This window comes from Trichosurus vulpecula, chromosome 4 (genome assembly GCF_011100635.1).
Source record: "Trichosurus vulpecula isolate mTriVul1 chromosome 4, mTriVul1.pri, whole genome shotgun sequence".
In the NCBI taxonomy this organism is placed as follows: Eukaryota; Metazoa; Chordata; class Mammalia; order Diprotodontia; family Phalangeridae; genus Trichosurus; species Trichosurus vulpecula.
In genome coordinates this window covers 116,313,280-116,337,825 of record NC_050576.1, presented here as the reverse complement: position 1 = coordinate 116,337,825, position 24,546 = coordinate 116,313,280, and the positions used below count along the sequence as shown (strand labels likewise).

General features: G+C 36.3%; 1 protein-coding gene across 2 annotated transcripts in view; it reads right to left on the bottom strand.

The window, feature by feature from the left end:
- RPS6KC1 (ribosomal protein S6 kinase C1) overlaps positions 1 to 24,546 on the bottom strand; it is a 214,433-nt gene that overhangs the window by 94,936 nt on the left and 94,951 nt on the right. For both annotated transcript variants that reach the window (XM_036756298.1, XM_036756299.1), the window contains one exon: positions 3,241 to 3,362. In XM_036756298.1, the coding sequence (XP_036612193.1) occupies positions 3,241 to 3,362 (122 nt within the window). The remainder of the gene's footprint in view (positions 1 to 3,240; positions 3,363 to 24,546) is intronic.

Below are 24,546 nucleotides of genomic sequence, written 5' to 3'. Positions count from 1 at the left end.
CAGAGAGAGACAGAGACATATAGAGACATACAAACAGACGAGAGAGACAGACAGACGGACAGAGATAGAGACACAGACACAGACACACACACAGAGACAGAGAGACAGAGAGCGAGAGGGAGAGAGACAGAAAGACAGAGAGAGAGAGAGAGAAACAGAGAGAGAGAGAGAGAGAGAGACAGAGAGAGAGAGAGACAGAGAGAGACAGAGAGAGAGAGAGAGACAGAGAGAGAGTGTGTGTGTGTGTGTGTGTGTGTGTGTGTGTGTGTGTGTGTCTTTAGTTGTAAACACTATGTGACTATAATGACCAAGCCTGGCCCCAGAGAAAAATTGATAACATGTTCCTCACATAACATACACTGTCAGACACAGATGATGATTGGTTGGTTAAACTGTTCTTTTTTCATTTTCTTTTTTAATCTGTTACAAGAAGACTCACTGGTTAAAAGATGAAGGGAGGGCCATAATCAGAAATTAAGTGATATAAAAACAAAAGGCATTGATGAAAATATTACTGCAGTATTTATTCACAAACAAGAGAAGTATGTAAGGAATTCACAAATTCCATATATAAATTGTGTTTTTCATTCAGACTTCACAACTGCATGAGAGAAGCTTATTTATATCTCAGACAACTATCCTATTTTTATCCCCAAAATTTAACTCTTTTACTGTCATTCTTTATGTATTTTGAATGTTTGTGCCAAAATAGCATGAAAAACTATTTCTGGCTTTTTCTAGAATGTTGCCTTTTTAATACAATTTCTCGGGCCATTCAATATCAACCTCAGATGAAACAAACCAACTGTCTCTTTCAATATGACTTTTCAATTTCACTTCAAACAACTTCTTTACTTTTAGCTAAAACCTGCTCCTTCCTCTGTTCTCAGGGCCATTTAATATAGAAAAAGGGGAAGGACTCTTCTAGCCCTTTCTGCTCCCTTTTTTGGAATTCTCTTAGTGGGGAGGAAATTTGGGACTATTTAGGGCTCCTGCAATTACAAAGTCTAAAAGTTTCTGCAATGATTGATGCCAATGTATCAGTGCTGTAAAAATTGAAACTGAGAAAAAATTAATAAACTAAAAAATATAAGGAATTTGGTTTGGGTTGTTTTTCCTCTAATGGGGTAGGAGGGCAAGAAAATAGACTTCTGTCAATTAAAAAAAAAGTCTACTTTAAAAGAATACAAATAGAGGCTACAATATCACCTATAAAATGCAGAGTTTGCACCAAATGTTCTCTAAGTGCTGAGTGCTCTAAGGTTTCTTCTTGCCCCCAAACTTAAGATTCTGTGAAACCTGTGCATACCAACATGAGTTGGAAACAACACCTCCTTTGAAAATAAAAAAACACACCATTTTGTCACTAAAAAGAACATTAGAAATCAAGGAATGTATAAACTCATTTTACAAATGAGAGACCTCAGATACAACCTTGTTCACCTATGAAAACAACTGTGGCCATTAAGACCTGAAGAAAAAAGAATAAGTTCAAAAGAAAATTAGACAGGAGGGTCTAAAGAAATAGGGCAGCTGGATGGTACAGTGGATAAAGTTCTAGGCCTGGAGTAAGGAAGACTCATCTTCTTGAGTTCAAATCTGGCCTCACCTACTAGCTGTGTGACCCTGGGCAAGTCACTTAACCCTGTTTGTCCCAGTTACTTCATTTGTAAAATGAGCTGGAGAAGGAAATGGCAAAGCACTCCAGTATCTTTGCCAAGAAAATGCCAAATGGGGCCACAAAGAGTAGAATATGACTGAAAAATATCTGAACAAGTAACGAAAACTAAGTGATGACTATAAAGGAAATTCATCTTATCGCTTTTCTCCTAAAAAAAAAAATCCTACTATAGGTCCCCAATTCCTAGCATAGCAAACCCTCTCATCCTACTGCTGCCCCTCTTCTACCATCTTCCAAACTCATCTCTCATTGACCCCAACATGCCCTTTTCACCCTAAGTCAACCTTCATTTCATTTGTTGTTGCTGCAGTGCCACTCTCCTTATTGGGAAAGCTCTCCCTTCTCTTCTCCATCAACCTATGCTCTTCACCCTTTCCAGAGCTGACTCACAGCTTACCTCTTCTGGGAAGCTTTCCTGAAATAACCATCCTGTACTCTACTCTGATCGTTCCTTTATTACAGACCTCTTCAATATTTATGTCATTATTTCAGTTTTGCTTGTGTATTTTCTGTAATTATGGCACTGCTCCTTTGTGAAATCTTACTTGACTTTCTGCATGCACAAAACTACTAACTCTCCCTTCTCTAAAGAGGACCTCCCCAATTTTCAGATCATTAAGACACCCTACTTGTAAAAGACAATTGAGTCAAAATTCCCAGAAATAAAATTTTTTGTCCTAATCTCCTAGTGCTAGCTTGATCAAGTATAACTCTGCCAGTCTATTTGGTTTCCATTAGAACCTATGTTTGAGAGGAAATGTGAAGTACTTGCTCTAAGTTAGACTTTGTACTATCTCTAATAACAGGTGGAATCTAACGTAAACCTTGGAATTCGTCAATAAATATTGAGTTAAATTAACAAAAGGGAAATGTAGCGTAGGCAGCATAACTGGAGATTAGTAATAAATGTGTGCAGAGACAGGTAGAAAAATAATTTTAGCAACCTGATGATTTTATAAAATTATATGCAAAGTGTCTTTTGCCTTATATGTGTTTTCAGCTTAGGATCCATACTCACTATTATTATTAATGATTTGGATAAAGGAATTGAAAGCACATACATCAATTTTGCTTTTCAACTTTGCAAATGACACAAAATTAGATAGAATGGCAAAGCCATGGGGCAGCTAGGTGGTACAGTGAGTAGAGCACTGGCCCTGGAGTCAGGAGGACCTGAGTTCAAATCCAGCCTCAGACACTTAACATACTTACTAGCTGTGTGACCTTGGGCAAGTCACTTAACCCCAATTGCCCTGCCTTCCTCCCTCAAAAAAAAAAGAAAAAAAATGGCAAAGCCAGAAGACAAAAAAGTTAAATTAAAATTAAATTAAATGGGTCCCCCTTAGAAAGAGGAATAAAAAGATGAAAGAGTTATTTTCATCATGTAGTCAAAGAAAATGAGAGACATCATTTCATAGGATACTTGGTAAAGTCCCTTACACATATATAAAACAAGACTGATCAAAAGCACCTAAGAAAATCCAAGAAAAGTAAACATAGTACAAAACAAATTAAACTTCCACTTCACCCGATTTTAGAGAAAGAAATAAAAACTATACCTGGGATGATGCTCCATCACCAAGATGTGGTTTTAAATAAAAACTAGAGAGCTGCTCAGCACGCATTAGATACTCTGCTGTCCGTTTCTTCACTGCTTCTCGACGAGTGGGGCTTGACTCACCTAAGATATAATAAAGAAAATGGGTACAACTTGTGCTATGATATAGTAAATTCTAGATTAACTAGTTTTAAGATGAACCTAATTTCCACTTACTTGACTAATAATTTTACCCATTTCTACCAGAAAGAAAAATCAACTCAAAATTAATGAGCAGACTGAAATTAAGGAACGAAATGAGATGAGTTTCAAGTATTTTTATTTAGATTATGCCTCCCTCCCATTACTAAATATATGTAGTGTTGGCAATATTATACAGAGTAACTCAAATTTCCCTAGGTACCTATCATACATAAATTATTTTCAACATAGATACTTGAAGTCTTTCTGTAGATAGAAATAAACAAATTTTTTCCAACTTTATTTCTCCCTCAAAAACAAATCCCAAAATAAACTTCTTTCTATTATGAAGAGCAAACTTTTTTTAAACCACTTAATCTTCAAAGAAATATTGTCAGAGGATCACATTAAGAGCAGGAAGAGACCTTGTGTGAATGCCTCATTTTACAGATGAGGTAAACTGAGGCCTAGAGAGGTTAGGTTAAGTCAAGTCAAAAAGATTTATTAAGTGCTTCTATGTGCAGGCATTATGTTAAGTGCTAAAAATACAAAGAAAATCAAAAAAAAAACTCGTTGACTTCAAGAACTCACAATCTAATGGATGATTTGCTCAAGCTCATACATTTAGAAAGAGGCTCTTGAATTTCAATGTTATTCGCCACACATATTTGGGTCATTTCTCCTTTTTGTAAGTAATCTCTTTTTGATGTTTCCTTTTCTTTGCCACATACCCAATTTTTTCCATAATACTGGTACTGCTCTTTTACTCTAGACCCAACGATTTTTATCATTATCTTCTAATTAATGATAATTCATAGAATTAGAGACTTTTGGAACTGAAATAGATGGATTTTGGACATTGTGTATCCAACCCTCTCCTCAAATAACCATTGAAGTGTCTATTTGTTTCTTGCTTTAACTTGGGAACTGAATTTGCAAAACTCAAAATATATGGTTTCATTTCTGTACGAAAAATGGACACAATCATTCTAACTTGTCTGTGAAAATTAAATTATTATAGAGTGCTTCAAAAACAAATCAGATTATATAAATAACAAATATTAAATATTACCACCTGCTGCTAACACTTTACAGATAATAAATAATTTTCAACAGAATCAAAGAACTAAGAACCCACCAACTGTACTGAAATAGTTATCAAAAAACATTTTGTAAACAAGTTCACAGAACTCTGTGCAGAACCCTGCTACAGAGTGTGGGGTCTTCCAAATACTTCTGTTTGCAGATGGCGTTATGCTGGTAAACATCATGGCTTGGAAGACAAGGTAAAATCCATTACCTCACAGAAGTTTGGTGTAACCATCTACAGAGGAAAAACAAAATGGAGGAAGAATCCAGATCTTGTGATTCAAAACCCAGTGATCTTTTCATTTTACCATATTTTTCCATGCAGAAAATGATGTAAAATTAATTTATTTTTAAGTTATTTTACTATTTCTCAAATATGTGCATAAATGTAAATATATAATGAGATTGGATAATTATAATATTTTAGCATTATCATACTTAATGTTTGTTGATCTGAATATTGGCATTTAAAAAGTGTCCGTGTATGTGTGTGTGTGTCTCTATGTGTTTGTGTCTGTGTGGGTCTATGTGTCCATGTTTATTACACAGACATCAAGAATAGACAAGTAGGGAGGCAAACCAAAATGACAAAGTAAAGGCAGCGATTCACCTAAGCTCTCCCAAATGCCCCTCCAAACAACATTAAAATAATACCTCAACACAAATTTTAGAGCCACAGAAACAAAAAAAGGTCAGGGTGAAACAATTTTCCAACCCAAGACAACAAGGTCTCATTGGGGTCAGGATGCAGAGCAGTCCAACACAGGCCTCACCCTGACAAAGCAGCAGCAGGCCTTGGGGGTGATTGAATTGGCAGCAATGACTTCCAGAACTCTTAGCCCACAGACAGTAAGGGGGTTAGACAACTGGTATGAAGGAGATTAAGGATATCCTTTGCTAACACTGGGCACAGGATTGTGTCACACTGCCCATACACAGTTCCAGGTCATAGTCGCAGGGTAAGAAAGAGCATTAGCACACTACAACATGTTGCCAGGGACCCTGGTCACAGTGTCAGGGCAGAAAAGAATGCTTGTGGTTGCTTATAAACCAGAGCAAAGGCCAGAAGGGCAGTGACCACACCTCTCCTTAGATCATATCACCTTATAGTAGCTAAAAATTTATAGACCTCCAGAACCAGTGGTCTAAAAACAGCAGCATAAAAAACCTGAAGCTTGGAGCAGTGCCCCCTCAACCCCCAGGAGCAGAGTTCAACTTTCACATAAGATTAAAAGTCAAGAGATAGACTGGGAAAATGAGCAAACCACCAAAAAAAAAAAAAAAAGAAGAACAGAATCTGACCATAAAAGGTTACCATGGTGACAGGGAAGATCAAAACACAAACTCAGGAGAAAACAACAAAGTCAAAACCACTACATCCAATGACTTAAAAAAATGTAAATTGGTCTCGGACCCAAAAAAAGACTTCCTAGAAGAGCTCAAAAAGCATTTTGAAAATCAAATACAAGAGGTAGAGGAAAAACTGGAAAAAGAAATGAGAATGATGGAAGAAAATCATGAAAAAGAGTCAACAGCCTGGTAAGTGGAGCACATAAAAATATTGAAGAAAATAACAAAATAGGCCAACAGTAAAATAGGTACAAAAATCCACTGGAGAAAAGAACTCTTTAAAAATAGAGTAGGCCAAATTGGAAAAAAAAAAGCCACAAAAACCCACTAAAGAGAAGTACTCTTTAAAAAGCAGAACTGGCCAAATGAGAAAAGATGTATAAAAATTCACTGAAGGAAAGAACTCCTTAAAAAGCAGAATTGGCCAAATGTGAAAAGATATACAAAAATTCACCGAAGAAAATAACTCATTAAAAAGTAAAATCGGTCAAATGGAAAAGAAGGTCCAAAAGGTCACCGAAGAAAATAATTCCTTAAAAATGAGAAGTGGAAAGTAGAACCTAATAATTCCATGAGACATCAACAATAAAACAAAATCAAAAGAAAGAAAAAATAGATGACAATGTAAAATATCTCACTGAAAAAGCTACTGACCTGGAAAATAAATCAAGGAGAGATAATTTAGGAATTATTGGACTACCTGAAAGCCAAGATAAAAACAAAAGAGCCCAGACATCATATTTCAAGAATTATTATGGAAAACTGTCCTGATATCCTAGAACCAGAAGGAAAAATAGAAACTGAAAGAATCCATCAATCACTTCCTGAAAGAGATCCCAAAATGAAATCTTTCAGTAATATCATAGCCAAATTCCAGAGCTCTCAGGTAAAGGATAAAATACTACAAGCAGCCAGAAAGAATTGAAATATTGTGGTGCCATAGCCAGGATCATACAAGATTTAGCAGTTTCTATAGCAAAGGATCAAAGAGCTTGGAATACGATATTCTGGGAGCAAAGAAACTAGGATTACCACCAAGAATCGCCTACCCAGAAAAACTGAGTTAACCCTTCAGGGGAGGACATTTAATGAAACAGAGGACTTTCAAGCATTCCTGATGAAAAGACCGGAGCTGAATAGAAAAATCAGACTTTCAAATTTAAGACTCAAGAGAAGGATAAAAGGGTAAAGAGGAAAGAGAAATCATAAGAGATTCAATAAGGTTACACTGTTTACATTCCTACATGAGAAGATGACACTTGTAACTCCTAACAATGTTATCACTATTAGGGAAGTTAGAAGGAATCTATATAGACAGAGGGCACAAGTGTGAGCTGACTGTGATGGGACAGATAACAAAATAAAATTCAGGAGAAAGAGGGATACACTGGGAGAAGAGGGAAGAGGTAAAATGGTATAAATCATCTCACATAAAAGAGGTACAAAAGAACTTTTACAGTGGAGGGGGAAACTGGATGGGGGGGGGACTGGGAAAGACTGGGGGAGGGGGTGTTCTGGCAGCAAATAACACTTGAACCTTACTTTCATAGGAATTTCCTCAATGAGTTGGGTATAGAAATCTATCTTACCTTACAGGGAAGGGGATAAAAAAGGGTAAGATGTTGATAGAAGGGCAGATTGGGGGAGGCAGTGGCAGAAGCAAAACACTTTGGAGGAAGGACAAGGCAAAAGGAGAAAAAAGACAAATAGGGAAATATAGGATGGAGGGAAATACACAGTAACCATAAATGTGAAAAAATTTCAGCAAATTTCTCATTTCTCAAATATAAAGTATACCAAGTCAAATTTATAAGAATACAAGTCATTCCCCAATTGATAAATGATCAAAGGATATAAACAGGCAGTTTTCAGACAAAGAAATCAAAGCTATTTATTTTTTTCATAATTAAGATTTTTTATTTTTCGTTTACAACACTCAGGTCCACATAATTTTGAGTTCCAGATTTTCTTCCCCCCACCCCCAAGATGGCATGGAATCCGATATATCTTCTACATATAACTCCACATTGAACTTATTTATACAATAGTCAAGTTGTAAAGAAGAATTATGACCAATGGAATCAATAATGAGAAAGAATAAACAAAACCAAAAAAAAAAAAAAAAGGAAAAACCAAGGGAAAAAAACGGAGAGCATATAGTGTGCCTCAACCTGCATTCAGACTCCATAGTTCTTTCTTTGGATGTAGATAGCGCTCTCCATCATGAGTCCTTTGGAGTTGTCTTTGAACCTTGTATTGCTGAGAAGAGCAAAGTCTATCAGGGTTAGTCATCACAGAATCCATATATCTGTGGTTATGTATAATGTTCTTTTGGTTCCGCTCCTCTGACTCAGCATTATATCATGTAGGTTTTTCCAGGTTATTATGAAGTCTGTAATCTCCCCATTTCTTATAGCACAATAGTATTCCATTACCTTCATATACGACAACTTTTTCAGCCATTCCCCAATTGATGGGCATCCCCCTGATCTCCAATTCTTTGCTACTACAAAAAGAGCCACTATAAATATTTTTTAGATATGGGTTCTTTTCCCACTTGTGTGATCTCTTTGGGATACAACCCTAGAAGTGGTATTGCTGGGTCAAAGGGTATGAACATTTTTATAGCCCTTTGGGCATAGTTCCAAATTGCTCTCCAGAATGGCTGGATCAGTTCACAACTCCACCAGCAATGTAACAATGTTCCAATTTTCCCACATCCTCTCCAGCATTTATCATTTTCCTGTTTGGTCATTTTAACCAATCTGACAGGAGAAATGTGGTATCTAAAAGTTGTTTTGATTTGCATTTCTCTAATCAGTAGTGATTTTGAGCATTTTTTCATATGCCTATAGATATCTTTAATTTCTTCCTCTGAAAAATGCCTGTTCACATCCTTTGACCATTTCTCAATTGGGGAATGACTTGTATTCCTATACATTTGGCTCAGTTCCCTGTATATTTTAGAGATGAGGCCTTTATCAGAGACACTGGTTATAAAGATTTTCTCCCAATTTTCTGCTTCCCTCCTAATCTTTGTTGCATTGGCTTTTTTTATACAAAAACATTTCAATTTAATATAATCAAAATTATCCATTTTGCAGTTTGTAATGCTCTCTATCTCTTGTTGTGTCATGAATTCTTTTCTTTTCCATAGATCTGATAGGTAAACTATTCCTTGCTCTCCCAAATTGCTTATAGTATCAGCCTTTATTCCTAAATCATGAACCCACTTTGACTTTATTTTGGTATATGGTGTAAGATATTGGTCTATGTCCAGGTTCTGCCCTACCATTTTCCAATTTTCCCAGCAGTTTTTGTGAAATAGTGAATTCTTAGCCCAGAAGCTGGATTCTTTGGGTTTATCAAAGAGTAGACTGCTATAGTCATTGAGTACTGTGTCTTGTGTACCTATCCTATTCCACTGATCCACAGCTCTATTTCTTAGCCAGTACCAGGTAGTTTTGATGACTGCTGCTTTATAGTACAGTTTAATATCTGGTATGGCTAGGCCACCTTCCCTAGCATTTCTTTTCATTAGTACCCTAGATATTCTAGATCTCTTGGTCTTTCAGATGAATTTTGTTATTATTTTATCCAGCTCTGTAAAATAATTTTTTGGTAGTTCAATTGGTATGGCACTGAATAAATTAATTTAGGTAAAATTGTCACTCTCATTATATTAGCTCAGCCTAAACATGAGCAACTGATATTTTTCCATTTATTTAGATCTGACTTTATTCACGTGGAAAGTGTTTCATAATCATGTTCATATAGGCCCTGGGTTTGTCTTGGCAGATAGACTCCCAAATATTTCATAGTGTCTACAGTAACTCTGAATTGAATTTGTCTTTCTATCTCTTGCTGTTGGGCTTTGCTAGTAATGTATAGGAATGCTGAGGATTTATGTGGGTTTATTTTATATCCTGCAGCTTTGCTAAAGTTGTTTACTATTTCGAGTAGTTTTTTACTTGATTCTCTAGGATTCTCTAAGTAAATCATCATATCATCTGTAAAAAGTGATAATTTAGTTTCTTCTTTGCCTATTCTAATTCCTTCAATTTCTTATTCTTCTCTTATTGCTACAGCTAACGTTTCTAGTACCAAATTGAATAGTAGGGGTGATAATGGACATCCTTGTTTCACCCCTGATCTTACTGAGAATGCATCTAGCTTATCTCCATTACAAATAATGCTTGTTGATGGTTTTAGGTAGATGCTATTTATAATTTTAAGGAAGGCTCCATTTATTCCTACGCTTTCTAGTGTTTTTAATAGGAATGGGTGTTGTATTTTGTCAAAGGCTTTTTCTGCATCTATTGAGATGATCATATGGTTTCTGATAGTTTTGTTGTTCATATGATCAATTATGCTGATAGTTTTCATAATATTGAACCAGCCTTGCATTCCTGGAATAAATCCTACCTGGTCATAGTGTATTACTCTCATGATAAGTTGCTGCAATCTTCTTACTAATATTTTATTTAAAATTTTTGCATCAATATTCATTAGGGAAATTGGTCTATAATTTTCTCTTTCTGTTTTGACTCTTCCTGCTTTGGGTATTAGTACCATATTTGTGTCATAAAAAGAATTTGGTTCACTTAACCGCAATTGCCCGCCAAAAAGCAAAAAAAAAAAAAAAAAAAAAAAAAAAAAGAATTTTGTTGGAATCCTTCTTCACCTATTTTCCCAAATAGTCTATAAAGTATAGGAATTAATTGTTCTTTAAATGTATGATAAAATTCACATGTAAAACCATCTGGCCCTGGAGATTTTTTCCTAGGGAGTTCATTGATGGCATGTTCAATTTCTTTTTCTGAGATGGGGTTATTTAGGAATTTTACTTCCTCTTCTGTTAAGCTGGGCAATTTATATTTTTGTAGATATTCATCCATATACTTAAGGTTGTCAAATTTATGGGTATACAATTGGGCAAAATAACTCCTAATTATTGTTTTAATTTCCTCTTCATTGGAGGTGAATTCACCCTTTTCATTTTGGATAGTGGTAATTTGATTTTCTTTTTGCTTTTCTTAAATCAAATTGACCAAAGGTTTATCAATTTTATTGTTTTTTTCATAAAACCATCTCTTGGTTTTATTTATTAGTTCAATAGTTTTCTTGATTTCAATTTTATTAACCTCTCCTTTGATTTTCAGTATTTCTAATTTGGTATTTAATTGGGGATTTTCAATTTGTTCTTTTTTAGATTTTTCAGTTGCATGCCCAATTCATTGATCTCCTTTTTCTCTATTTTATTCATGTAAGCATTTAAAGATATAAAACTTCCCCTAAGAACTGCTTTTGCTGCATCCCATAAGTTTTGGTATGTGGTCTCATTGTTGTCATTCTCTTGAATGAAGTTATTAATTGTTTGTATGATTTGTTCTTTGGCCCACTCATTCTTCGGAACTAGATTATTTAGTTTCCAATTTATTTTTAGCTTATTTTTCCCTGTTTCTTTATTACAAATAATTTTTATTGCATCGTGATCTGAAAAGTATGCTTTGACTATTTCTGACTTTCTGCACTGGATTGCGAGGTTTTTTATGCCCTAGTACATGGTCAATTTTTGAGTATGTGCCATGTACCGATGAGAAAAAAGTATATTTCTGTTTATCCCCATCCAGTTTTCTCCAGAGGTCTATCATATCTACCTTTTCTAAAATTCTGTTCACCTCCTTAACTTCTTTCTTCTTTATTTTGAGGTTAGATTTATCAAGTTCAGAGAGGGGGACGTTGAGGTCTCCCATTATTATAGTTTTGCTGTCTATTTCTTCCTGTAACTCCCTTAACTTCTCCTCTAAGAATCTGCATGCCATACCACTTGGGGCATATATGTTAAACAACGATATTGCTTCATTGTTTATGGTGCCTTTTAGCAGGATGTAGTGTCCTTCCTTATTTCTTTTAATTAGATCTATCTTTGCTTTTCCTTTGTCTGAGATTAAGATTGCTACCCCTGCTTTTTTTTTACTTTAGCTGAAGCACAATATATTCTACTCTAACCTTTTACCTTTACCCTGTGTGTATACCCCTGTTTCAAACGTGTTTCTTGTAAACAGCATATCATAGGATTATGGTTTTTAATCCATTCTGCTATCCATTTCCGTTTAATGGGAGAATTCGTCCCATTCACATTCACAGTTATGATTACTATCTGTGCCTTTTCCTCCATCCTATTTCCCCCCATTCATGCTTTTATTTCTCCCTTTCCCCTTCCATTCCTCAACAAAGTTTTGCTTTTGACCGCTGCCTTCCTCAGTTTACCCTCCCTCTTGATTCCCCTCCCTTATCTTCCCATTTTCCACTTGCTACTTCTTCCCTCCCTTCTGACTGCCCCCTCCCTTTTTTTCCCCCTTTCCCCTCCTACTGCCTGTAGGACAAGTTAGATTTCTATACTTATCAGGGTATGTTATTCCCTTCTTGAGCCAAATCCGATGAGAGTAAAGCTCAGATATTGCTCTTGTCCCTCCCTTCTTTCCCTCTACTACAATATGTTTTTGTGTCTCTTCATGTGATGTAATTTCCCCTTTTTACCACCCCCTTACCTCTTCTCCCAGAACCATCCATTTATATCTCTATAATTATATTTTTATCATTACGTCGGTTATTTTATACTGACATCCATGGTCTATGAATATCCCTTTCAATTGTCATACTGTTCTCAAGATTTACATACACACACACACACACACACACACACACATATATCAAACATGTATAAAACAAAATAATCCTATATAAGGATGTAATTAATTAGCCTTATTGATTAACTAGGGTTTTTCCCCCCATTTACCTTTTTATGTATCTTTTGAGCTCTGTATTTGGAGACCAAATTTTCCATTGAGCTCTGGCCTTTTCATCAGGAAGTCTGGAATTCCCTTATTTCATTGAATGTCTATCTCCCTGCTTGGAAAATTATGTCCAATTTTGCTGGGTAGTTGATTCTTGGTTGTAGTCCAAGCTCCTTTGCCTTTTGGAATATCATATTCCAATTTCTCCTGTCATTTAATGTAGAAGCTGAAAGATCCCGTGTGATCCTGACTGTATTTCCATGATATCTGAATTGTTTCTTTCTAGCTGCTTACAATATTTTATCCTTGACCTGGTAGTCCTGGAATTTGGCTATAATATTTCTTGGAGTTTTCAATTTGGGATCTTTTTCTGGGGGTGATCGATGGATTCTTTCAATGACAGTTTTACCCTCTGGTTCTAGGACCTCCTTTTCTTTAAGGATTTCATGGAAGATACTGTCCAGGCTCTTTTTTTTCCATCATAGCCTTCAGGTAGAACAATAATTCTTGGATTGTCTCTCCTGCATCTATTTTCCAGGTTGGTGGTTTTTCCAATCAGATATTTCGCATTTTCTTCTATTTTGTCATTTTTTAGATTTTATCTGACTGATTCTTGATGTCTCATACAGTTATTAGCTTCTACTTGCCCAATTCTAATTTTTAATGTTTTGTTTTCTTCCTTTGTCTTCTCTATCTCCTTTTCCATTTGCTTGATTTTACTTTTCAATGAGACATTTTATCCATTTATATTCTGATTTTCCTTAACCAATTTCCCGATTTTACCTTTTAAAGATTTGTTTTCCTCAATGAATTTTTTTTTCAATTTCTTCCATTTTTTCTTTTACCTCCCTAATTTGGTTTTTAAAGTCCTCCTTGAGTTCTTCCAGGAATGCTTTTTGGTCTGGAGACCAGTTCACTTTCCCTTTTGAGATTTCAGATGTGAGTGTAGTATCCATGCTGTCCTCTTCTGAATTGGTATTCTGGTCTTCCCTATCTCCATAATATGAGTCAAAAGTCTTTGAAAGCTTCTTACAATTCTTTTTCATGGTGTTTTTTTTTTCCCCTCCTGGTTTCTAAAGTGGATCTCTGTTTCTGAGGCTCAAGGGGCTCTGTCCCAAGTTTCTTCTGTTGGTATCTAGCTTTATGTGCTATGGCCTCTGGTTTTGTGAGGTGCGGGGGAGTGGTGGTCTGCCTGCTGGGAGTCTCCTCCTTCCCCAGGACTGCTCTACAGCAGGGGTGGTCTCAGCTGGTGTCTGTGTTGTTGTCTGCCACTTCCCCTGGCTGTGCAAAGCCCAGTCTGGGATCCTGGTGTTGACGTTAGTTAGCTCCAGCCCCTGGGGCTCAGTTACTCTCCTTGTTCTGCTGAGGCTAGGGCTACTGGGACACCTCTCTTCCTGCACCAATCTCCTTCCGCCACCACACGAACAGCCCTCTCCCCGACCTCTCTCCCTACTGAAGCCCCCCTTCTGGCTCCTCTGTTTCTCCTGAGGTTTTATTCTCTGGGTTTATTCAAGGGAGGGGTATGAGCCATTTTACCTAGCCATTATGGCTCCTGGAAGTTCAGGAAGGTGAGTTTCAAACCTTTAAACTGTGAGTTGGAGGCCTCCAGGCTAGCTGCTCCCCAGACTGCAGGCTCTGTGCTCCGACAATCAAAGCTATTTATAATCATATGAAAAAAATTCTTTAAATCACTATTGATTAGACAAATGCAAATTAAAACAACTCTGAGGTACCACCCCAGACCAATCAGATTGGCTTACGTGACAGAAAAGGAAAATGACGAATGTTGAAGATGTGGGAAAACTGGGACAGTAAAACATTGTTGGTAAAGTTGTGAACTGATACAACCATTCTAGAGAACAATTTGGAACTATATCCAAAAGGCTATAAAACTGTACACGCTCTTTGACCCAGCAAGATCACTACTAGGTTTGTATCCAAAAAGATCCAGAAAAGGGGGGGAAAGAACCTACTTGTACAAAAAAAAATGTATATATATATATTTATATATATATTTATTTATATATATATTTATTTATTTATAGCTCTTTTTCTGGTGGTAAAGAATTGGAAATTAAGAGGATACCCATCAACTGGAGAATGACTAGACAAGCTGTGGTATATGATTGTGATGGAATACTATTGTGCTATAAGAAATGATGAGCATGATGCTTTCAGAAAAACCTGTGAAGACTTATATGAACTGATGCAAAGTGGAGTGAGCAGAACCAGGAGAACATTGTACACAGTAACAGCAATATTGTACAATGATCAAGTGTGAGTGACTTAGCTATTCTCAGCAATACAATGACCCATGACAATTCCACAGGACTTATGATGAAAAATGCTATCCACCTCCAGAGAAAGAATTGATAGAGTCTGAATACAGATCAAAGCAAACTTTTTTTTGCGTTATTTTTCTTGGGTTTTTTTTTTGGTGGGGGAGGTCTGAGTTTTCTTTCACAACATAACTAATATGTAAATGTTTTGCATGCCTGTACATGTATAACCTATATCAAACTACTTGCTTTCTCAGTGAAAGGGGAGGAGAAGAGGGAGGGAGAGAATTTAGAACTCAAAATTTCAAAAAGCAAATGGTAAAAATTATTTTTACATGTAATTAGAAAAAAAAATTTTTAATAGACAAGTGGCCTAGAATTAACAGGAAGAAAACAGGCTGTATTACCTTTGGGAAATTACAAAGCTCCTTTTATGACCCAAAACTCCTCCCTTAAACAAATGCTCATCTTTTTTTGTTGATTGCTATATGTTAATTTTGATTATATGGCTATGAAACACTATAGGCACTAGTCTAGACAATTAAAAATTAGCACCTCTCAGAGGACAATGAAGAGGTGCTTGGTAGATGTGAGTAGGCTAAAACACCTAAAAATAAGAAACAATGATGAAGAAATAGATGTCATCAAAGAAGTATATGATAAAAAAAAATATGGGATGGTCATATTTCAAGAGCAAGAGATATATCCCCAATACTTAAGGAGTCAAATGACACAAATGGGCAACTTTCAGAAGACCTGCCAACCATAAATAACTATGAAAACATGTTCAAAATTACTTGTAGTAAGAAATATAAAAATTAAAGCAACTGAGATTTCACTTCCCACCATGCAAATTAGCAAAAATGACAAAGGACAAGAAAAATCAACAGTAGAAGGGCTACCGAAAGGAAAGGAGATGTGCTGATGTACTGTTGGAAGAGCTACTTAGTAGTCCAACAATGCTGGATTTCTATTTGGAATTATGCAAGAAAAATGACTAACAAACCCATACCTTTGACTTCGCAAGCCTTTTGGGGTATATACCCAAGAAAAGTCAAAGACACAAAGGTTCAATATATATCAAAATATTAATAGAAGTGTTTCCAATAATAGCAAAGAACTAGCAAAAAAGTGAGTGCCCATTAATAGCAGAATGGCTGAAAAAAATCATATATGAATATGATGGTATATTATTGGCAGTAAGAAATGATAAACATGAGAAATTGAGAAGGGTATGAAATAAAACAGAACCAAGAGGACAATATACACAATGACAATAATCACAAGTTTAACTTTTGAACAGAAAAACCAATTAAGATCCTGAAGGAACAGGGAATGAAATAAACCTCTGCCTCTCAGCTTCCTTCACTTCTTTAAGTCTCCTCTGAAGACCCCCCTCTTCTACAAGAAGGCTTTCTCAGAAATCCTTAATTTGCCTTCTCTCTGAGATTACCTCCAATTTATCCTGGATATATATTATTTCTACAAATTGTTTACATGTTGTCTCCTCCATTAGACTCTGAGCTCCTAAGCAGTGAGTGTCTTCTGCACTTCTCTTATATCCCCATTGTTTAACACAATGCCTACCGCATAGCAGTAGGTGCTTAATAAATGCTAATTGACTTACATACTGACCTGCATCCCTCACCAGAGGGAAGAATACTACACACAGTGTCAGCTGTAGGCACTGTATGGAATAAATGAATGAATGAGCATTTATTAAGTGCTTACTATGTGTCAGGAACTCTGCTAAGTGCTAGGATAAAAAGACTACAAAAAAAACACAATCTCTGCCCTTAAAAAAACTGACGTTCTAGTAAAACAAGACAACACACCAAGAGGAGTAGGGGGAGGAGGGAAGAAATGGTGCAAGGCAACTGGGGGCAAGTGTGTGATATTTTATGAAAGCCAAGGGAGAGAAGTCTACTGAGCCCTAGCCCAAAGTATGGGTGTGAGTGTGAATGTGGATGTGGGTGTGGAGGGGAAAGGAAGGATGGAGGAGGACGGATGGTTCTCTGTGAGGACTGTAAGAAAAGAACTTCCTTCCCTTCAAACCCACTCAACAAGTGGATTTGACCTTAGATTCTTTTTTTCTTTTTTTTTTAGATTCAAACACCAAAACTCAAATACAGAATAGAAAAAAGAAAAAGAAACATATCCTAAACCTAAATATTAAAACTTAAATACAAAGTTAGAAAAGGAAAAAAAGCATGTCATGTGGACAGCAGAACATAAGAGAAGATTCAAAACATACAGCAATAAATTTTCATTTCAAGAAAGCCTGTATGATAAATATTACACATCATGTTGAGAACTATCTTTTTTTTGCTTCCTTGTAAGTTTTCTTTCATTCTCTACTACGCACTTTTTACTTTGTTCTTTTTTCTCTTCCTCTCCTTTTACCTCAGATTCTTACACTAAAGGGGAAAGTGAGGAATCTAATCCCCAAAAGCAAGAGCCTTCAGGAACAGGACAGCCCAGTAGAGTAGAAATAACACTAATTCTTATGACTTGGGCTAGAAACTCAGCTCCATTACTTATTAATTCTACAAACCTGGGCAATTAAAATCAACTCGATGAACATTTATTAAGCACAGACTATTTTGCAAAGGCACAATTAATAATGAGTAAAGGTACAAAATGTAATGAGGCCATCAAGAAAGACAACCTAAAAGGAAAAGAATAGGCCTAGGACAGAGTCCTGACAGGCAGAGTCTTAATGTGAAAGGGAAAGATGATAATGCAGCAAAGGAGATGAGTGACTTGGCAACTCAGCCTCAGTTTCCCCATCAGTAAAATGAAGAACTTGGGCTATAGTTTCTAAGGTCCCTTTTAGTTCCAGAGTGTGATCCTGTGTCAGAGGAATTCTAGGACAAAGGGCAAAAGAGAAAGAAGATATTATGAGACGGGTGATGTCAGGTACAAAAAGAGAGATCCAGGTGCAAAAAAAGGATAAATATACAAAGAAATGCACATAAAAAGAGTGACAAAGAAACACAAGAAAAACAATAGCAGCAGGCCCAGAGAATGTGACTAGATTGTGCAGGTCTTCAATTTCTCATAAAAGGAAGGGACTGAACTAGATGATCTCTAAGATCCCTTCCAGCTCTAAATCTATGGTTTCATATTACATGAGCTATCAAATATTGGTACTTATAACTGATCTGGAAATGACTTCTCATTCAAGGATTTCTTTGAAAGCTAAGGCTATTCTTTACAAAAAAGAAGAAAACAAAAAAGTGTTAAGTTGTTTATCCACTGAACTACTCAAAGTCAACTGTGCAATAAGAAGAAATAGAAAGTAAAACTATAATAAAGAAGGGCTCCAATATGCCCTTTACAGAGCTACACAAATATAATAAAAAATAAAGAATGAAGTTAAGGATTTCTTTTAATAGAATTTTAGAAAAATGAGATAGGATAGACTCCTAGTGTCTGTTGAATGGGGGAAAAGGACTATGCATATTCACAGCTGTTTATGGCACCTCTACAAAAACCTACCACATGTAAGGCATAAAAATCTTATAAACAAATTCAGAAAAGTAGTAATATTAAATACATCCTTTACAAACCACAACTCAATAAAAATTACATTCCCTAAATGGCCACTGAAGAAACAATTAAAAATCAAATGGAGACAAACAGCTTAATCCTAAAGAACCAGTGGATTAATGAACAAGTGTAATGTTAATTAAGGTGGGACTTTCTTTTATTGTTTTCTCTTTTAGCACTTATTTAATCAAGTGCCCTTGAAGAGTCTGGCCTTTGTTTCTTTGATTAAACCAGGACTTCTGACCTCCTTGCCTCAAGGGAAAGTCTAGGCCATGTGGGTTTAAGATGCATGTTTGTGATGCTTTAGGTCACGTGGGTGAGTGACATGGGTGACGCCCTTTGACCCTGAATAGAATAGATAAACTCCAAACATTGGCGTCTTCCCTTGGGGCTCTCAACCACGAGAAAATGGCGTGGAATTCTGGGCAGCGGCTCTAAGAGCCTCCTGGCTCATGAACCCAGATGTTGATGCTTTCTGGTAACTATGAATTGTGATTTGGTCGTATTATATTGTGCATATTTGTAATTTGTTTGTATTTACTAGAGAATATTGTTAACCTGTTAATGTTGCTTTACTTAGTAAAGCAGATCAAAAGAACCTGTGCTGGCAGCTCTCGTTGCTGGTCTTATTGGGTCTTACACCCCACAACAGCTGCTAGCCTAATTGTTGCTGCAAGTCATAGAAATGATACATCTTTTCACTAAAGATAATGACAACAATAAGACCACATAAAAAATTTTGGGGAAGCAATCCAAGCAGTTCATGGAGGAAAACTTACAACAAAGAGAAAAAATAATTGGTAATGGAACAAAAAACCCAACAAATTAAAAAACTCCAAATAAAAAGCAAAAAAGAAATCTTGAAAATCAAAGAAGAGATTAACAAATTGAAAATCAAAATGAATAAATAAAATTAGGCACTAGTGTTTCTTTTTAAGCCATGAATAAACTGGTAACTAACTTGATTAAAAAGGAAGAAAAAAAGAAAAAAGAATTCACAACAAATGAAGAAAGAATATCAGAAAATATTTTACCCAACTACAGGCCAACAAAACTGACAACTTAAATAAGAGATAAATATTTATTTAAAAATACAAAATACTCAAATTAAAAGAACAAGAGCAAAGAATTTAAACTTAATTTCAGAAAAATGAATTGAATATGCCATAAATTTACTCCCAAGGGAAAAAACCTATAAGACCAAATGGATTCAAAAGTTAATTCTATCGAACATTAGAAAAACAATTTCAATATTATGCAACTAATTGAAAAAAATTTTAAATAAGGACTCCTACCAAATTCCTTCAATGAAACAAATATCATTTTGGAGAGCCAGAACAGAGAAAGAAAACTATAAACCGATTTCGTTAATGAACAACAATGCAAAGATGTTAATGAAAATATTAGTAGAAAGGTTCTATTAACATCACTAAGATCATACACTAAAGCCAGGTTGAAATTATACCAAGAATGCAAGGTTGTTTCATTATTGGGAAAATTGTAAATATAACCAACTACATTAATGGCAAGAACAATCAAAATCATGTGATTATGTCAACACATGCAGAAAAGGCTTTTTTTTACAAAATTATATATATATATATATATATATATATATATGTGTGTGTGTGTGTATGTGTGTGTGTGTGTGTGTATAAAACACTAGAAAACAAAAATAAAATGGGCTTTTCCTTAACACGGCAAAGTAGTCAAGGCCAGAATTATATGAAATAAAAAACTTTCCAATTAGGTCAGGGGCAAAGTAAGAATGTCCACTGTCACCACTTCTATTTGAGACAATGCTAGAAATACTACCTATAGGAATAAGTAGGAGGGAAAAAATGGCAAATAAGTATAGACAACGAAGAAACAAAATAAATTTTTCAGATGATACGATGGTATATTTAAAGAACTCTAGAGAGTCAATCAAAAACTTAACTGAAAAAATAACCTCAGTAAAGTTGCGTAATATGAAATAGTCACAGAAATAATCAGTATTTCTAATGATATGCATATTGTAATATATAATACGATATATGATACATAATAAAAACTAGTAATGAGATACAAAGAGAAATTCCATTTAAAATAAGTACAGAATGCATAAAATATTAGAAAGTTCACTTACCAAAAATCACACAGAAATTATATGGATATAGCTATAAAACATTGTTTACAATAATAAAGAGACAACTAAATTGGAGAAATATTAATTGCACAAAGTTAGGCTAAACCAATGCAATAAAAATGACAATACTACCAAAATAATTTACTTGTTCAGTTTCACACCAAACTACCAATAAATTACTTTTTAAAAAAACTACAAAAAATAATAACAAAATTCATCTAGAGTAACAAAAGGTCAAAAATCTGAAAGGAAATAATGGGAAAAAAAGTGGAGAGAAAGAAAGCCTGGCAGTACTACATCTCAAACTATTCTACAAAGCAGTAATCATCAAAATAATTTGGTACCAGTTAAAAATTGAGGTCAATTAGCAGGAAATGAACCTAGTAGTCAATAAATCCAAAGACCTGAATTACAGGGTACAGGGGTATGGGCTCACTATTTGATTAAAAAAAACTGCTGAAAAAACAGGACAACAGTCTGGCAGGAATTAGATTTAGGTGAACATTTCACACCATATACCAAGATAAGTTCAAAGAGATATAGAATGATCTAGACCAAGGCTGTCCAACCTTAGGTTTTTATTGAAGCAATAGACAATATATTCTGATTTACCATTTTAGTGAGAGCTCTGCGTAGCTCAGCTTCATTTACTAAAGCATTCATGTAAATTTCTATGCTTGTAGGCAGGCTGCATGCTGCCCTTTGGAAAGCCCTGATCTAGACCAAGGGTGGGGAACCTGCAGCTTCGAGGTCATATGGGGCTTTGAGGCCACAGGTTCCTTACCCTTGACCTAGACATAACAGGTCAAACCATAAACAAATTAGAGGAACGAGAAGAAAACTGCCTTTCAGATCTGTGGAAAAGGAAAAGTTCATGACCAAACAAGAGATAGTGAGCATAACAGAACATAAAACAGACAATTTTGATTATATTTTTTGCACAAATCCAATGTAGCTAAGATTAAAAAGGAAACAACTGGAAAAGAAATCTCTGCAGCATTTCTCTATTAAAGGTATATTAAAGGAATTTATTCAAATGCAAATTAAAGTAAGCCTTCAGTTCTACCTCATAGCCATCAAATTGGTAAAGCTGACAAAAAAGAAATGATGAACTTTGGGGCGCCTCAAGAAAACAAGCATATTTGGTGGAGTTGTGAATTGATACAGCCATTCTGGAGAATAAACTAGAATTATGTCCAAAAAGTGACTGAAGTGTACATGCCCTTTAACCCAGCAATATTACTCCTAGACCTACACACCAAAGAGACAAAAGAAAGAATAAGAGGTTCTATATGTATGAAAATATTTAGAGCCACTCTTTTTGTCTTATCTACTCCAAGTCCACACTGGCTGCCTGGCCCATCCAGCACCATGTCATTATCCAATGTCTCGGTCACACTGTTTGCTTTCCTCCTAGCACACTCCAGTCTGCTCCAGCTCCACGTTGGCTGCCTTACCCCCATATAGGCACATAGTGATCATTTTCCACCTGCACACTGACTGCCTTCTTTTATGTGCTGTCTCCCTCCCCATTAGACCATAAGCTCCTTGAGGGCAGGGACTGTTTTTTTATTGTGTCCCCAGGACTTTGCAGAGTGCCTGGCACATAGCAGTGCTTAATAAACATTTATTGCACTGGATTGTCCGGCACCCTGAGAAGACTTTACCCTAACATCAAATCAGTGATTGGTGAGACTCTCCAAACTGTGAGAAGTCACAGACACACTGTACACTCCCCACTATTAGCCCACCCTCTGGAATCTCTCACCTCCACACCAAATGAGCTGCCTCCCTGGGGAATGATAATCTGCCTGAACTCACTGTTTTATGGTTAGCATACTCCCACCCAACCACTCTCCATAGCCCACTTACTTGGAACCCACCTTGTATCCCTGTACAAACTCCCTTCCACATCCCCATTGCCTACTCTCTTCTTTTCATTGCCCATCAACAATCCTTCCCACAGCCCATACCAGATTTGCCCTATCCACCCTTCCACTATGCTCTCTAGGATGCTGTTCCATAGGTAACAAACTTGCTTTTTTATTAAACCTTTTCCTTCTTCACTTTTCCTATATCTTTTCACTCACTGGCTCTTTCCTGATGACATGGCATCACTGGCCACCTTTTTCAGCCCTGGTGGTACTTTCACTCATACCTCCTGAAACATTGGTCATAGTGGGGGATTTGGAATACTCCTTGCTCCCTATTGCCAGTCCCAGACTCTCTAACACTATCACTCAGTAACTTCTCCTTTAAGGTTCATTCAATACATATTTATCACTCAGTCAAGGTTATTGTAGCTATTATTTACCAATCCATAGGATACTTTCCTTCCATCTCAGTATATTCAGTGGGTGGATCACAGTCTTTTTCTTTTTGCTAACTCCAGCCCCCATACTAGGCATCTTTGACAATATACATACATACATGCATACATACATACATACCAATATACCTACATGTATATGTATTTCTTCAAACATGCTATCATTCCAGTTTCTCAATTTACTCTTTTCCTATGACTTTCTCCTCCACTGCACCCCAAGTACAAAGAGATAGTCATCCTACTGATCTTGCCATCAAGCATAAGGGTTCTATTTCTATATTCACAAGCTCTGAAAATTCTTTTATCTGACCATAATTTTTGGAATTTCATCTTCCCCTCTGACTTCCAACTCCTAAAATCATTCTTTGTCTTCACGGTGACAACCAATGCTTCTACCCCTTAGTTCTTTCACAGGCCATCACTTCTATATTAGCTATACTCTCTTGCGTTTTTCATTTTGATACTTTGATGAACCCACTCTGCACTATCCCCTACACTGTAGTCTCTTGCCCTTTTATGCTATTATCAACTTTGCCCTGATAAACACCAGTCTTGGATAACAACCACTATCCACTGCCTTCATTACTATACAAGTGATACCAAAAGTAGCTAGGAAAAAAGCATGAAGCTATGTTGAATGAGTCTACTACTCATGCTCAACCAGGCCCTGACCAGCAAGACAATCACTTTATACCTCCCTAACCAATTTGCTACCACACTCCTTCAGAGTGAACAAACCTTAAACCCAGTTCACTCTGTAGGTCATAGGTTGGATCACAATAGGTCCCTGCCCAAGCTTCCCTTAATGGCTGCATTTTGGGCCCTCCAGGCTTAGAGTGAATGTCAATGGTAACTTTCTCTTAGAAACAGCAACCCTGAGGATCTTCCTCTCCCAGCTTCATTTTTTTCTTTCTCTTTTATTCTATTTAAAGGGGCCATCCCTAGACTCACTTCTTTAAGAGGTCTATTCAGTGAATGGGCATTACCTCACTCTAAGTGAATACATGAAAAGGCCTAAGCCTAAAAGGGCCAGGTTTTCCCATTGCATCCTGGGTCATCTCCAGTAATCCTGATGAATTTCTGGTCACTGGATCCAGATGGCTCTGGAGGAGAAAGTGAGGCTAGTGACCTTGCACAGCCCTCCCTCACTCAAAGTCAACTGCAAGTCAAGTCATCATTTCCCTGATGTCATGGTCGTTTTGAAAATGAAGAACAACAACTACCACACTCACCACTATGGCTTTTCTGAAACCCATAGGATGGACCCCTTCCCCTACTCTCAGCTGAGAATCTTGCCTCATATTTCCCTGAAAAATCTGAGGCCATTCCTGGAGAGTTCCCTCTTCTCCACTCCTCATCTTACATCTTACCCCTAACACACAGAAAAAAGTAGCCCTTCTCCTGTCAAGGAAAACCCTTCGTCTTGTACCTTTTACCCGAATCCTTTCCATTCTCTCTAGCTGACTGGCCCTCTATTATCCTCATTCTCTCACTAATCTTTAGTGTGTGTGTGTGTGTGTGTGTGTGTGTGTGTACACGTACACACACATATACACACTGCTTCCATGCTGCCTACAAGCATGCCCATCTCTTTCTCTCT